Source organism: Phytophthora ramorum (assembly GCF_020800215.1).
Source record: "Phytophthora ramorum isolate Pr-102 chromosome Unknown Phyram_PR-102_s0005, whole genome shotgun sequence".
NCBI lineage: Eukaryota > Oomycota > Peronosporomycetes > Peronosporales > Peronosporaceae > Phytophthora > Phytophthora ramorum.
The window spans coordinates 151,651-167,079 of record NW_027150651.1 but is presented as its reverse complement, the minus strand read 5'-3'; the positions used below and the strand labels follow the sequence as shown (position 1 = coordinate 167,079).

At 53.8% G+C, this 15,429-nt stretch overlaps 6 protein-coding genes across 6 annotated transcripts; 4 read left to right on the top strand and 2 right to left on the bottom strand.

Annotated features, from left to right (window-relative positions):
• Nucleotides 1-2: 2 nt before the first annotated feature.
• KRP23_5731 (Dynein axonemal heavy chain 2) lies at nucleotides 3-5,270 on the bottom strand (the record flags this gene model as incomplete). Its single annotated transcript, XM_067890834.1, has 1 exon — nucleotides 3-5,270. The coding sequence occupies one exon, from the start codon at nucleotides 5,268-5,270 to the stop codon at nucleotides 3-5; it is 5,268 nt and encodes a 1,755-aa protein (XP_067745248.1).
• Nucleotides 5,271-5,712: 442 nt separating this feature from the next.
• On the top strand, nucleotides 5,713-8,396 carry KRP23_5730 (putative ADP-ribosylation factor GTPase-activating protein AGD14; the record flags this gene model as incomplete). Its single annotated transcript, XM_067890833.1, has 9 exons — nucleotides 5,713-5,826; nucleotides 5,906-5,967; nucleotides 6,042-6,132; nucleotides 6,207-6,316; nucleotides 6,398-6,455; nucleotides 6,531-7,865; nucleotides 7,924-8,108; nucleotides 8,173-8,244; nucleotides 8,327-8,396. The coding sequence occupies 9 exons, from the start codon at nucleotides 5,713-5,715 to the stop codon at nucleotides 8,394-8,396; spliced, it is 2,097 nt and encodes a 698-aa protein (XP_067745247.1).
• Nucleotides 8,397-9,005: 609 nt separating this feature from the next.
• Nucleotides 9,006-9,576, bottom strand: KRP23_5729 (60S ribosomal protein L9; the record flags this gene model as incomplete). Its single annotated transcript, XM_067890831.1, has 2 exons — nucleotides 9,006-9,416; nucleotides 9,502-9,576. The coding sequence occupies 2 exons, from the start codon at nucleotides 9,574-9,576 to the stop codon at nucleotides 9,006-9,008; spliced, it is 486 nt and encodes a 161-aa protein (XP_067745246.1).
• A 222-nt stretch (nucleotides 9,577-9,798) lies between these two features.
• On the top strand, nucleotides 9,799-10,559 carry KRP23_5728 (uncharacterized protein; the record flags this gene model as incomplete). Its single annotated transcript, XM_067890830.1, has 4 exons — nucleotides 9,799-9,835; nucleotides 9,916-10,078; nucleotides 10,133-10,251; nucleotides 10,339-10,559. The coding sequence occupies 4 exons, from the start codon at nucleotides 9,799-9,801 to the stop codon at nucleotides 10,557-10,559; spliced, it is 540 nt and encodes a 179-aa protein (XP_067745245.1).
• A 278-nt stretch (nucleotides 10,560-10,837) lies between these two features.
• Nucleotides 10,838-12,116, top strand: KRP23_5727 (uncharacterized protein; the record flags this gene model as incomplete). The annotated part of the gene is made up of 4 exons (XM_067890829.1): nucleotides 10,838-10,954; nucleotides 11,041-11,566; nucleotides 11,631-11,728; nucleotides 11,796-12,116. The coding sequence occupies 4 exons, from the start codon at nucleotides 10,838-10,840 to the stop codon at nucleotides 12,114-12,116; spliced, it is 1,062 nt and encodes a 353-aa protein (XP_067745244.1).
• A 234-nt stretch (nucleotides 12,117-12,350) lies between these two features.
• KRP23_5726 (uncharacterized protein) lies at nucleotides 12,351-14,892 on the top strand (the record flags this gene model as incomplete). Its single annotated transcript, XM_067890828.1, has 2 exons — nucleotides 12,351-13,150; nucleotides 13,263-14,892. The coding sequence occupies 2 exons, from the start codon at nucleotides 12,351-12,353 to the stop codon at nucleotides 14,890-14,892; spliced, it is 2,430 nt and encodes an 809-aa protein (XP_067745243.1).
• Nucleotides 14,893-15,429: the final 537 nt, after the last annotated feature.

Sequence of the window (15,429 nt, the reverse complement as noted above, 5' to 3'; positions counted from 1 at the left end):
GATCAACAGCTGACCGGGAAAATCTTTAATCCACTTTCTTTCTTGCCTTTGTAGCCCACAATGCATTGAGCAAATATCTTCTCCAGTGTGTTGACCATGGCGGCCTCGATCCGTAGCAGCCACCCTTCCACAGCGCCTGCAACGACCACATTAGATGCAAACATAACTTGCTCGCCACAAGGTGAGTTCATTCCCAGAGCCTCGAACGTTGCATTCCCGCGTGCCCCTGGGGGAATTAGGTTCAACGTCTTGATTGCTTCGAAACACTTTTTGATGTGTTTTTGCACTTGGTCCGGGTCCTTTTGATGTCCTAGAATCTCTAGCAAATCATCGTTGGAAAGAAAATAGAAACGAGGGAACAGCATTCGTTTGGTCTCAAGATACTGGTCCAGACATTTCTGAATCTGGTCCAGCTTCTCCTGCATTGCAACGAGCGTTTCCAACACGCCTGCTTCTTGCGTAGCTTGCAGCGCGTTTTTCGTCTTGGCCATCCCTTCCGTCACTCGGCAGTAAGCAGTGTTAACCTCGTCAAATAATTGACTCTCCAACGGTAACTGCTTACGGATATCCTCAGACGCCATGAAGATACTCTCCAAGTAGATCCAACACCGCTGCACACCAAGCAGCGTTTCGATGACTTCGGATAAATGGGAAAGCGCCTTCTCCCAATACAGAATGCGCGTATCGAAAGATCCGAAGAAGGGCGAAGCCTTCATTGTAGACAGTTGTACTTGATCGTCTTCGAGCGCGGTAAACAGATCGTCTGCAGACCGAATTTTGTAGTACACACCCTTGTATTCCGTGATGTCAACATCTATAGTTGCCCAGCGCTTTTCGATAGCGTCGAGGGTTTGCTCGATAGACAGTTCTTTTCCTGCGTTGCTTGACAGCGTGCTAATGAACTCGGCATGCAAATGGAATCCGAGAGAGAAAACACGCTCCAGTGTGAAGCTTGCAGATTCTGTATCAAACGTCTTGTCCATCTCTTCTTTTAGCTGTGCCCAGTGACGAGCACGTAGTGCAGGACTCTTGAGGTCTTGAATCAAGGGCAATGTCTGCCTAAACTGCTCAATCTTGGTCTTCATAGAACTCCACACGGTCCAGCTCTTCATGTCTTTTCCATATTTGACTACTTTCTTAAAGAACTGCGCAGCAGTCGACTCCATCGTGTCCACTTCAATCTCATAGAAAACCTTGTTTTTCCACGAAGCCCACACAATCTCCCACTCATCAGTTAGTGCCCAGATCTGTTGCAATAGTTCAAGTTCCTTCTCAGTCTGTACGAAGCCATCGTTTTTGGATTCCTCGATGCCGAAAATCTCCAGTCCTTTCTTCAATGCACTTTGGCGAGTGCGTGTAACCTCCATCTTCTTCTCGAACTCTGCAAGAATCTGACGAGCCATCTTAGACTGCTGTTCACCAGAGTAGGGTAGTGTTGCCTCTGCCTCGGTTCGCAGCTCTGACATGATGTTGTTCAGATCTGCCACGGAGTCTTGCAGGCTTTGCTTCATGCTCACTTTGCATTTCTGCAGCATTGTATTTGCATCCATCAGCATCACCTCATAAGTTTCCCAGTTGGACTTCAAGTTTGCGAGATCACGCTGCTCCTCGTCAGTCGTTTGCACATCGAATTCGGCCAAGAGGTCGTATTTGTGTTGTAAGGGCTCAAAGCGCGCCGCAACCCCGGGCATTCCCTCTTTGATGTCCTGCAAAAGATGTATGCTTTCGCTCAAGTGGTCTAAATTCAACGGCTTGATTTGGAGCTTCTGTGTGTTTTCCTTCATCATATTCATCAGTTCCTTCAACTCGTCGTGTGCCGTCTGGTTCAGCAGACCTGTAAGCTTGCCGATCCATTGTACTGTGTGCTCTACCAAACTCGCTTTCAAAAAGTTCGTATCAATCTGGATGAAGTTGATAGTGTTGGTCAGATCTTCGTTTTGGATGCTGACTTGCTGTTCACGATACCGCTCAATATCAGCGCGGAACTGCTGTAACGGTCTGTTTGCCTTAGCATAACGACGAATGAATGCTTGCTTGTCTTGGTTCCAAACAAGCTTGTACTTGTCCCAGTAACCCAAATACTTCTGCAGTTCTGTGGCGCTGGACGACATGCCATTCATGATATGCACAAGGACTTTGAGAATTTCTTCATCGTTGAAAATGGACTGGTAAAAGTTGTTCACAACAGGGGGGGGCTCCGCTTTCTCAACAGCAGAATGCGCCTCGTCCTGATTTCCCGAGGGTTCGCCACTTGCAGTATCAGCTGCTCGGACTTCCTCTCCACTTTTCGAAACGGCAGTCGCAGCATCAGACTTTCCGTCAGGTGGTGCGCCAGCACCAGAGCTGCCTCCATTGGTTTGGTTGTTGGCATTATGACGTGGAAGCGACGCAACCAAGCGGGGTACCACAGAAATGACGTTAAAAATCTCCTTTGCGATGGTGTTGACCATTTGAGTGAGGTCAGCCATGAAGGGTTTAAACTCCACTTTGTTGTCTTCAAGCACGACATGTATCCGAAACAGCGGTCTAGGGTCAGTCTTGGCATCACCGTTAATTGCCTTTGATAGTTCTTGCAGCGATTTTTTTACAGATTGCCGCAGCGCATCTTCCAACATTTTGTCGGAGCGCTCCACAAATCGATTCCATTCCCGTTGCACCTCTGGAGGGCCCGACGCAAAGTGCTCGTAAGTTGCCGCCATCGTGGAACTAATCGTTTGGTACGCTTCACGCAATTGCTTCTCGATCGTCTTCCGGTGAATAACTTGCTTCGCCTCAAAAACGCCATCGTCATAAATGGTGTTGCGCTCAATGAAAATGTGCATCAAGCCGCTGATCATCTTGCAGTTCTTCATCACTATATCCTTGTTTTCTTGAAACTCCTGGACTATCTTATACGTGGTTTCGCAGTGCTTACGACAGTCTGCAACATACCACTCAACAATTCCTTTCGAAACCCAGGTGAGCTTTTGAAGCCCTGGCAGAATACGACGATCAAGCTTGCGGATAATATCTTCGAATAGCCGTCGTTCGGTCGATGACAGTTCCAGTAAAATGCGGTTATAGTCACGCACGACCAGCATCACATGCTCACGCAAAACTCGCAACTGCTCTTTCTGGTTGCAAATATCATGGGCCATGTACGGGATTTGGATCTCCCCGTTGAAGTACTGCCAGTAGTGAACCTCCGTGAACAAGTTCAGCAATGGACGGTCGAAGTTGCAGTGAAGGAATCCTTTTTTCGCTCGTCCAATTAGCGTTTTTTCCGTGTTTTGAAGTGCATTGTTGTCCTTGTTGTGGGAATTTAAATTCACGTTAGTGGGTGCGGCGTCAGGATCCGAGCCAGTCTTTGTCATCAACGGGTTCTCCAGTCGCGAATTCATATTCGAATTGCCCAGCATGTTCAAATCTTCAATCCAGTCGTGATACTTACGCTGAATGTACTCGTTGATGACAAGTCTCAAGCCGTCGTACGCGTTTTGGGCTTCATCACACTCCGCAGCGTTGGACGAGTCGACTAGTTCTTGCAAACGCACAAGGTCGTCGGTTGCACGTAGCAGGAGGCTTCGTGCCCATAAGGCAGCACCGGCAAACTGAGGTTCTGTGGGGGATAGCAGCGGTGCGTGTTTGTTCTTTTCAAACAAGTTCCGAATTGACGCGATATTGGCTTTAAACATCCCGAATATATCAATCGTGCGCTTCTCCACGCAACGCTTGATAGCCTCACGCTGAGCAACTTTCTGGAAAGACCGGATCATGTCCACACCAGCAGCAACAGTGGAGACACTTTCGAACGCTCCGTTGATAACGTTTTGAGTCATAGCCTCCAGATCCTTCATTCCGTTTTTGAAGGAGTTGAAGTCGCTATGCCAACTGGTATTCTTGACATCCAGGATGTCGTAGTCAAGTTGGCGCAAACGGTCAACGTGTCCCTCAAATTGTGTCTCGATACCACGTAAGCTTTTCACGATGTCCATGCCACGATTGCCACCGAACGTAGGTAGGTCCTCGCGCTTCCCGTCTTTACCCTTGCGCGCAAACTGGATCTGTCCTTCACACACTTCCAGCAGCTCTCGGCAGCGCTGTACAAATGCATCGATCTGCGCGAAAATGCCTGTTTCGTCAAAGTTCCAGTGGCGGTCAGGAGACGGGGCTGTGGCGTTCACGGCGTTGGAGGCTTTGCGATAAATATGTTTCCACGACACTCCACACTGAATACTCTGCTCAAGGTGGTGGATGCTGGCCTCAACGTTGCCATCGAACACGTCCGGGAGCGAGATCTTCTTACAGCACACAATAATAATCTCGTTGCTCACCTTACGCAGCAAGCTCGTGATGCGATCCTCGGTGTTGTAGTGACGCGAGTACATCCAAATAAGACGGACGAAGTTCAATAACTTGGGCAGCAGCAACGGAATCTCATCTGGCTGTGCCCGCGCGATATCTTCGCACACTGGACTCAGCTTCTGCAGGAAGCGAAGGTTGTCGTTCGCCTCGGTTGACCCCTGCTTAATAATCTGCGAGAGGGTCTCGAACGGCTGCAAGTACGACGACTTGGCAGCACGTAGAATTTCCACAATCTCCTTGACGCCCTCTCGGTTCAGCTGGTCCGTGATGCCCGACAAATCCTCCGTCCGATGTTCCCAGAACTTGATCTCCTCCAGCGGACCGGCGCCTTCTGCGTCATGTGCGTTGTCCTGGTTGTTAATCACCTCCTTGATCTGCCGCGTCCAGTGGATGACTGTGGACTCCAGCTGCTGCACAAGGTCCTTGTCCTTGTAGTTAAACTTGTCCGGGTTCACGGGCGGCAGGTAGAGCACCGTCTTGCCGCAGCCGCGACTCACGGTCTCCGTGAGACTCGACATGAAGCGGAAGAACTGGCCCGTGAACTCCTTCTGCACGCTCTCGGGCCACGCTTTGTTAGCCTGCAGTCTCTGCAGATAGTAGCCGTTCATGAGGTGGAGCAGCGACGAAATGGCGTCTTTCTCTACGGTGCCGAACTGCAGCGCGTCCTTGACGTTGGCGGGCGTGACGAGCGTCTGTCCGTTCTTGACGAAGTACATGACGCTGTGCGCACCTCGAGGCGCCGTCGTCATGACCACGAGCGACTCATTCTGCACCGTCAGAAAGAGCGCGGGCACGCCCGTGCCCTCCACGAACTCCTTGACGGTAGCCAGGTCCGCGGACGTCCAGGCCTTGGGATGGTACCCGGGCAGCGTGATGCGCTCCCGGATCCACTGCACGATGAGCTCCACGTCCTCGAACGAGCTCATCGCTGGTTGTCCGTAAAGTTTCCAAGTGTGGCTTGGATCCGAGGGTCGCGACGGCTCAAGCGAGAGGATCCAAGCGACCGATTTAGCACGCGACCACTAGTAGTAGAGTAGGTACGTGGGTAGCATGCTAGCAATGTACATGGAGAGCACCGCAGCGCCGCTCTGCAGGCAAGGAGCTTGACGTCATGGCGGCGGAAGTCAGGGCTTGTGAATTGGAAGGGAAAAGAGTGATGGTGCATACAAAGTTCAAGTGAAAGAATAAATTAGTGTACGATTACACAAACTATCCTAATTCATTAAGCCTTTTGTGTGTCATATTGCGCACGTCGTCGACCTTCTGGACTCAGAGCGCTGCGTGGCGACCCCCTGCGCTCTTGCTGCTGTGCTTGACGCGCGCCCGGTCTTCCTTCATCTTCTTCATCCTTTCATCCACCAGCGCACAATGACCAAGGCGACGCCGAGCGAAAAGCGCGCGGAGGAGCGTCTGATCCAGGACCTCCGCGACTTCCAGCGCTCCAACCCCGCGAACAAGCGATGCTTCGACTGCAACGAGATGGTGCTGACTCACATTCTACTGGCGTGGGGATGTGCTTCCTGTAGGTCTGACGCTGTGGATGTTTTGTGGCGCTTGACAGATGCCCCAGTACGTCTGCCTGGACTTCAACACATTCGTCTGCACGGCGTGCAGCGGCATCCAGTGAGTGGTGCAGTGTAATTGCATCCTTATGCTATGATATTGAGGCTGACGGTTGCTGTTGTGGCGCCTTGCAGCCGAGAGTTCGCACACCGAGTCAAATCCATTTCCATGTCCAAGTTCACGGAGAGCGAAGTCAAGAACCTGGTGAACCACGGCGGCAATGAGGTTGGATCTTTTGTTAAGAGCTTGGAAACCCTGCATTTGTGTTTCTTATGAAGTGGTATGGTTGCTGGGAGCAGGCGGCGCAGAAGTACTGGCGAAGCAGGCACGACCCGAGCTTTCGACCGAACGGTGGAAGCGACGGCGAGCGCACGCGCAACTTTATTCGTTTGACGTACATTGACCGAAAGTATGGCGATGGGTTGTTGTGGATGATATGCGAGGAGTCCGTGGTATCTAACGGCTTGTGTACTATTGATTCTCGATCCAGGTGGGTGTATGAGTCACCACGTCATGCCAAGGAAGACGAGCCCGAGCGAACGTCGTCGGTGAGTTTGTGTCTAAACATTGGATATATCGGGTGCTAGGTTTTGTGCTGACACTGAACGGTTCTGTACATACAGAAAAGCAGTAGATCAAAGAAAGAGAAAAAGGCAGACAGCGACGACGACTTCTTTTCCTCTAAACCTCCGAAGAAGACCAGCGGAACCGATGAGCAGTTTGGTGACTTCTCGAACTTTGAGGGTAGCGCCCGGACGGCAGCACAGTCATTTGGAGACTTTGGGGACTTTGACAGTCCGGCTCCTGCGAAAAAGGCGGTCGACGGTTTTGCGGACTTTGGCGACTTCGAAGGCTCCGCTGCGAACAGCAGAACTACTAACGCAGTACCGAAGGAAGCATCCAAGCCGCCTCCGCCAGCTCCAAAGTTTGGCTCGTTCAAGATTGCACCGCCACCAGGATCGAACTTTTCGTCATCCAGTGCGATAGCGATGCCCGCTACGAATGATCTTATGGGCCTTAGCCCTACGAAGGAGACTGACGACCCGTTTGGATTTGATACCCCGGCGCAAGCGCGTGAACCTCAGCCAACACCTGAGGTTGCGTCTCCATTTGACGCATTTAATGCCTCTACACCGACTAGCCGCGCTGGTAGCCGCTCGAACTCCGCTGCGTCCCTCGACCCCTTTAGCAACATGGTCGCCCCAACTCCTCCGGCGCCAGCACCAGCTAAGCAAAACGTTTCGCCTTTTGATGCGTTTGGATCTCCAGCAGCGTCGACGCCATCGGCATTTGATGCCTTTGCCGCTCCATCTCCTGCATCCACCGCGGGCAGTAACGTATTTGACGCATTTGGTGGAGGCGGGGACGCCTTTGGAGATTTTACAGGCTCGAATAGCTCATCGCGAACCAATTCTGCGAACCCCCCTGTTGTCGACCTATTTGCCATCACGACTGAGAAGCCTACACCCGCTGCTGCCGCTGATCCATTTACGGCTTTCGATGAGATGCAGTCGAGCGGTGCTGCCACAGCTGTTGGTACTGCTCCGACATCCGATTTCGGGTCAATAGCCTACCCAGGAGGTAACGGTGCCAGCCAGCAGCAAGCCGCGAGTGTTGATCCGTTTGCATTTGGAAGTGGGGCGAGTAACACTGGATTTCCAGCAGCTCAACAACAGGGAAGTGGAGCGACGAACCAGCAATTTGGCGGGTTTCCTAGTGCCCCAGGAGGATTTTCGCAGTTGCATCAGCCTCAAAATGCATTTAATGGGCAGATGCAGCAGCCCATGCAACCGTTCCACCCGGGCCAGCCGCAGCAAACTCAACAGCAGCAATGGTATGGTCAGCCGCAAGGATTTCCCGGGCAGCAACAGCCTATGCATTCGGGACAACAGTACCCGGGACAGCTTCCGCCTCGCCCGGTCGGGGGTGCTGCCCCTCCTGCACCGATTTCAGTGAAGGTAAGCGTGAGCAGTGCGTATATGATGTGGTTTTATCTCATGATTCCTTGTTGTACAGACTCCTGCTTCGATCAACGACCCATTTGCATCACTCAACATCGGCAGTACCTTTGGATTCAGTGATTCAAGCTCTACTGCAGCACGTACGGGCTCGGGGGGAGCAGCCAGCTCTGCACCTTTCCCGCCGACAAACCGACCGGATGCTAGCAATTCTTTCGGTAGCGCCCCATTCGCCTACGGACAGTACGTGTTCGTATGTCGTGTTGGATTTTGTTGTAGTTGCTGATGGAGTGTTGGCATTTAACAGACCTCCAGCCCGATCAAGTTCCTCGTTCACGCATCCCCCGCCGAACAACGCCACCTTTGCCGATCCAAATGCGTAAGTTCTGTGTTGCATTGCTCGCCTCTATTGGTATAACTCTTGCTGTTAACTTTCGGGTGTGTTTATTTTGCTGTGGCAGCTTTGGGGACTTCACGAGTGCGCCAACACAGACGCCAGCTTCTCCAGCTAACCCTTTTGACCTGTTTTGAGCGATGGTGAAGGCCGCCTCGCGAACGCAGCTTGCGGTGGTACTGTAGTGATGACAAATAGAGTTGAGATACCGATAAACGTACCAGCCAACACATTGTGTTGAATAGCAATCCCCAAGAGCGATTGAGCATGGTTTCATTTGCTAGTTTGCATCTCCCAACAGGGGCTGAGCATGACCCAATTTGCACTGCTCTCTTAGGACAGATTCCTTACAAACACCGCTTCCATTTCGTGGAAAGCATTGCAACGGACCGATCTCACCAAATGGAAGAACAGGGAATTGGTGCAGTGCTAGTCACTCCTTTTCCGGTAGATGAAAGAATTCCAGAGCTACAAGGACAGGAAGGACAAGAAGAACGGAGGATTTCATGCTAGCCGAGGGACAAAGGAGCGAGTTGTTCACTGCATGCTCAGTAGCACGCAGCAAGCAAGCTATTGCTACCTTAGGCAACACAAAATCCGCCCGGACAGAAGAAAGCAGCAATCTCGCTGCGATCAACCCAGTGACGGCAAGGAGCACGGTCGGTTCTATTGAGATCCGGTTACGCGCTCGCAACTAGCAGCAGTTAAACCCCACTCTTGTCTGGTCGATCGGCCAAGGCAGATGCTTAGTCCTCCTCGATCTCGATGTTGGTCTTCTCGGACACGTAGATACCGTCAAGGAACTTACGGATATCCTTGCGACGCACCAGGCAGGCCTGCGTGATGTTGGCGGCGTCCTGCGACACCTTCTGGAGGTCAATTCCGCTCAGCTCGATCTGGTCCTTGACGTCGCCCGTGCGCACGTAGGTCGTGCCCTCAGACAGAGCCACGCGACGCACGCGCTTCTCACCGAGGAAGTTGCGGATCTCGACGACGTTGTTCTCGAACGTCACGTTGATGGGGAAATGTGCGTACACGAAACGCATCTTGTAGAGGTAGCCGACACGCACACCCGTGATCATGTTCTCGATCAGCGAGCACAGCGTGCGCACGCAGGCGAGCTGCTTGCGGTTGCCGAACCACAGGTCCACGCGGAGCTGCTCCTTGTTCACGGCGACGCATGTCGAGCGTCAGGTGGCGGAAGTCACGCGTGAGCGAGCCGCGCTTGCCCGACACGGTGACCTTGCGGCCATCGAGGACGAGCTTCACATCCGCGGGGACGTCGATGAAGCGAGTGGCCAAAAGCTGACGGGGCATCTTGCTGGAGTCTTGGGGGAATGCTAATTCGCAAGTGAGGCGTTGTATCGGCGGGGCGGCTGGATTGACTGGCCTGGGGGCGGTTCAGCATTTTCAGTCGGGGTTTGTATTGTGCAATTTTGGCCAATAAAAGAGGGTGTGTAGACGCACCACACTAATTACACATTAGTTCGGGTTTGGTGAGCTTTTTGATCAGGGACGAGAGGCTCGGACGGTAGCAACATGTTCGAGCGCAGCCCCGAGATGGAGGAAACGTTGGGTGAGGAAGTAGGAGGATGGATAAGGTTGGAGAGGCGATGGACTAGAAAGTGACGATTGTGGGCATTTGATTCGACGTAGAGAAGGCCAAGGGAGCGGTCAAGCACATGCTGGTGGGGGCCAGTATGGCCGGCGCGACGGGGGCCACGATGGGCGCAGTGCTGGCAGCACTGCGGAACGAGAGCGTCAGTTTCTTCGCTGCATCGATGGGCTCCAACTTCTTCTTGCTGTCGTCGACGTATAGGTGAGGTGGTTGGTGACAATGCGAGGAAGACCGTCTGGTTTGTACTGACGATAGGGTGTTGCTACGAGCAGCTTTTGAAGAGGTGATTGCCGACAAGAGAGGAGACAAGAAGGACTGGATCACTGGCGCTGCTGCCGGAACAATCACCGGCGGATTTTACGCTGGACTAGTTGGTACGCTTGAGCTGGCATTGCTGGGTGGAAGCAAGACCGCACAAGTGCATTGGCTGACTTGCTGCGTTTGTGTTTGATTGATTTCAGGTGGTCGACTGCGCGGTCTTCAGGGAGCCGCTGCGGGTGCTGCTGTCGGTGCCGCCGTAATTTTCGGGCGCGAAGAGTTCCACAAGTGGCGTCTGTCCACAGGCGTGCAGCGTTACGAGGCCAAGTACGGTGAAGCTCCTGCCGTATACCACCCGACGACTGCAGTGCTGGTAGAGCCAAGGTCCTCCACGGGAGCTGGTGTTCCCATCGCTGCTCCCTAAGAGCATCAAGGTCACGGAGAAGAGATCGAGCGTCGCATCGTCGCCCGCATGGACGAGCTCCGACAGGAAATGCTACAGGAAGAAGAGGCAAGCCACCAAGAAAGCCAAGCAGCAGCAAAAGAAGCAGCAGGTTGCAAAGTAGAGGTCCATCTTTTCAAGACAATAATTGTAAATCAAATTGGTTTTGCATCAATAATTGTATAAAGGTCTTTTTCAACCAATGAAAAAGCATAAGCCGTCACACGTCGCAGACGCCATTCCTGGCCAAAGCCACCAAGATGCCCGAGTCGCCGACGCTGCCCTCGTGGCAGCCCCATGACGAGATGCCCATGCCCAGCGAGGAGGCGCTCGCGTCCGGCACCTTGGGTCCCATGGACGTGCCCATCACTTCGCCCGTCCCGTACTTAAGCATCAACAACCGGCCGTACAAGAAGCGTAAGCGGCTGCTCACTTCCGCAACCACATCTACCGCAAATGGCAGCGCGAGGGCCGCAAGCGCCACGTGTCCATCAAGATCCTGCGCCTGCGGAAGCTCAAGCGGTTGCGGTCCTCGCACAAGCTACCGGTGATGCCAGGGCTGGTGCACAAGGCGCAGAAGCTGCGGGACATGGACGAGGAGCTCCTCGTGAGCAAGAATCTGTGCAATTTGTGCGGCTGCAAGGCCTGCAAGCACCTGCAGCGCTGGAGCTCCACCATCCTGCCGTACCGCTGCACAAACGTGAACTGCAGACTCGTGTTTGACGCATTCACGGACCTGTACGAGCACCAACTGGACATCCACGGAGGCCTGGACCCTCGAGCCAATCGCATCGTGGATGACTTGTACCATCAGCAGCAAGGGACGCTAGCTTTCCCGCCTTCTACGGTCTATATTGGACAGCAATACATGTGTCCCAGTCGCCCCCCAAAGAGGTGGAAGTCGATGAAGGCGTTGCACAACGAGGCCGAGACGCTGTACGACAGACTGTGGAACTACAATCGCTACTATTTCCAACTGCCTACGACCTGTTCGTGCTGGCCCACGAGCGCGTGAGGCGGATTGGATTGGCCGAGATGGAGCGGCAGTATCAGATTGCCATGGAGCACTTCAACTCAGCGTACAGTTCCCGGCCTCGAGTCGCGGCGTTTATGACGGATGTCCGTCGGTTGAACGCGGCAGGAACTGGCTGGTGCGTGCTGCAGGCGTGTGCTAGTGTGGTGTATTGGGTTTGACTTAATTGTTTGTCGCTGCTGCAGACGTCTACGGACCGCGAAGACGCACGTCTGCTGCATCCGTTTAGTCTTGGCGACAAGGTGGACGCCGAGCCGGAATTCGTCCTGATCGACACGAAACGCGACCAAGAAATGTACGAGGAGCTGCACGGCGCAACAGAAGACGATGCAGTGATCCTTGTCGACAGCAATGAGGAAGAAAAACTGCCACCGAGCGGAAGATGTTCGACACGAGAGAACGGAAGGTCTTCCAAGAGGACAGCGACGCCGGCTCATCGGAAGACGCGCAAAGCGACAGCGACGAGGAGCACAAGCTTCCGGCGTCAAGCAGGAGGCCATATTTAACCAGCTCGAATAGAGAAATTGTACTTGTCCTCCAGTGTCCACGTGGACACTCCATTGTTATTTGTTTTACGGTACGCCACACCAAATTCAAAGTCTCCGCAATGGCCACCGATCAAGTTGATGTGCTGCCGACCGACGCCGAGTCTCGCGAGCGCATCCCTGGCAGTCCGTTGGTGCCTGGCGGCGTCGCCTGGTCCGAGGACGGTCGTCTCGCTGTCGTGTCCGACGCCCGTCATGGTCGCCACGTTCCGCAGCCGCGAGCTCGAGATGTTCCAGCCTGAGAGCCCCGCGGTGTCCAAAGACTTCGTCTTCCTGCCCGAACGCACCGTCGGGGAGCACGTTCCTGTGGCGATTCCTCCGTTCACTGAGTCGCTGGACGCTGGACTGCCGCGAGCCAGCGCCACGTACTTCCTGCTCAACGAGGACGACCGCCATCAGCACAACCCCAAGGAACTGTCGCTGTCCAAGAACACTGGCGCGGCCTTCGTCGCTGCGGCGTGGGGACCACGGGGCTCCGCTCCGAGCTCTTCCTGTGCCTTGTTGACCCTCACGGCCTCGTCCAGACTCAGTCTGCACCTGCCTCCGAGCTTCCACATGAGCTGGAAAGAAGTCGCGGTCTTTTCCGAGAACCTGTTCAAGTTCTTCGAGGCCAACGAGTTTCGGCTCGGACCGTCACATGACAAGCGGTTCAACACGCCGCCACCGAGCGTGGCTATGGCAGCTCCTCGAGGGGATAAAGGAGGCAAGAACAAGAAAAGGAAGCTCGACCCGGCGGAGGGACATCTCGCCATGAATTCCGTGGCCGAGTACACCCACAGATGTGCCATGATGTCGACGCTGACGATGGCGTGGTCTCCGTTTATGGTGACAGCGGATAAGCAGGACACCACGTCGCTCATTGCGCTGTCCGGACGCAAAGTGAGCACCATTTGGGCCTACGCGTATCCAACGTTCGCACCGGGCCAGCAGCAAACGTTCCTGTCGACTGCTCCGATCGCGTGGATTGACACCGAGAAGTACGGCTGGGTCTCGACGTACGTGGCAGCAGATGCATCGATACGGGACGGCCCATGCGACGCAGGAGAACCTCGGCTTGGCGCTTGGGACGTCTGAAGGCAGCGTTCTGATTGCTACTGTCCCGGTTAGTGTCACAGTGGATGACACACCGCAGGAACTCGCAGTGGATCGCGTTATTGTGGCGCCACACTCTCAACCGGTTTTCGGCCTGTGCATGGGAAATCGCTGGACGTACTCGAATAGCCCCACGAATGATTTGATTGTCGCGTCGGGCTCGACGATTTCCGTGTGGGACCTGAAGAAGAAGAAGCAAGCGAAGCCGAATGCCAAGTGGAAAGCGCACGATGGCAATGTGACTGGGATCGATACCAACTTCTTCGGTGACACGGTCTTCTCGGCCGCAGTAGACGGCACGATCAAAGTCTGGGAAAAGACTACAGGCAAAGAGCTGTTCTCCAGCAATGCGAAGCCTGGTACTTCATCAGACGATGATGCCACGGCTACCACCAGTGCATCTAGCGGCAGCAAGTACCCGGTATTTGGACTAGCGATGTCGCCAAGCTCTGCGCAGTTGGCATGCGTCTTTATCATCCCTCCAGCCTCCCGACCCAACCGCAAATCGCAAGCCGACGTCTCCTACAGCCGTGTATCGAGCGCACTTGAGTACATTCCGGCACCGTGGGTGAAAAACTCTGAGCAGCTTGTGGAAGTTGTATGCCGTATCCTGAACGAAAGTCAGTCGGTCAGCAGCTTCATGGACGTGGTGTGGTTTTGCTATAACGACAATGCTGCGGTCACGTCGCTGAATGGCTCTACGGACTTGGCGATTCCCGGCTTGTTGAACAAGATCAGGAGTGCCAACAGAGACGCAACCGACAGCGAAGTGCTCGCACGTCAGCCACTGTATCTGCACCTCTGCGAAGAGCTCGAAAGGCGCTACTATGCGTCTGCTTCGGCTGTTGCCTCCACAGAAACTGGCGCTATATCTCCTGTTCCGCTTTATCTCCAGGCGTCATTGTTGGTTCGCAATGCAGTCACACCTGCGGATCACCAAGTAGCAGCTCAAAAGGCAGCGCTCGCGAAGATTCGGCGATCGTTGGGTGTGTACTGGGCGGGGCGTTGTTTGTCGGCATTGGTGGCAAGAGCCAAGAAGGACGACAAGTCTCTCCGCGACTTTCTAGCTAGCTCTTCGTCGGAGAAAATGAGTGCCCTCGTGATGGCCGATTTCCTCAGTGTTCAAGACCGGTTGACACCTCGTAGCGAAGCGCTCGTCACGCATGTTTACGATCAGCTGGACTCGGCTGAGAATGTCGCTGCATGGATCGCGTACGTCAAATCGAAGACAACCTCAAATACAGACGATCAGCCTACTGAAGCAAATACGGTTGTCTCGGCGACGCGTGTGCCACCATCACGCGAGACGTGCTTCATTTGTGAGAAGACTGTTCCTTTTGGAGAACTGGAGGCTGCCTGTAAATCGGGTCACGCTCTGGATAGGTGCTTCCTCTCGTTCCGCTGCATTTCGGCTATGGAAGTGTGGAAGTGCATGGGCTGCGGGCCTCCGCATCCGAAATCGACTTGTCGAGTGGCACGTCTCCCTTTTATTTATTGGACTTGGAGGCCCATGACGACGACGGGCTTCGAGAGCCTCTGGGGTGAAGATTATCTGTCGATTATGTGGCAATTATTGCAGCTTCTCGAAATATTGAAGGAGCGGGGTGTTGATGCCGATTTTATCAAGCAGATCTTGGTGTATTGATTCATTCAGAAGTCTTCTGTGTACGTGGTTTCGCATTCATCGTTATTTGTACGGGTTGGTACTGCTGCTCGTCCGTTCCAAGGCAGCAGTAGATCTGCTCCTGTTTACCCGTGCTTTTCATTCTACTCTTGAAATGTCCGCTTACGAGCAGGTCTCCGTTTTTGACGCGCCAAAGTTCTGCGTCCTAGTGCTGGTACGTGGAGCTCTCGCTGTACGCATATCCGCATCCGAAATGAGTGAATTTGTTACGCAGAATGTTGTCACGGTGGTGCTCAGAGTTCATCCACGCCTCCATCACCTGCTGGACCGACGTGTGGCCGGCCGCGACGTTCTCTCCGCTAGCAGTTCGGTCGTAACCTGCGTCCTTAATGCGCTGGGCCATCGTCGAGCCATCGGGAGAAGTGTGAGCCATGTAGTCCTTTGCCGCCATGTCGTTTGAGTGGCCCTGGGCGGCATTTTGAAGCTTCTTGTTCATGCACAGCTCGCGGAGTCCGCGGGCTCTGCGTTCCTTGTTGACTGCGTTGAGCATCTCGGTCT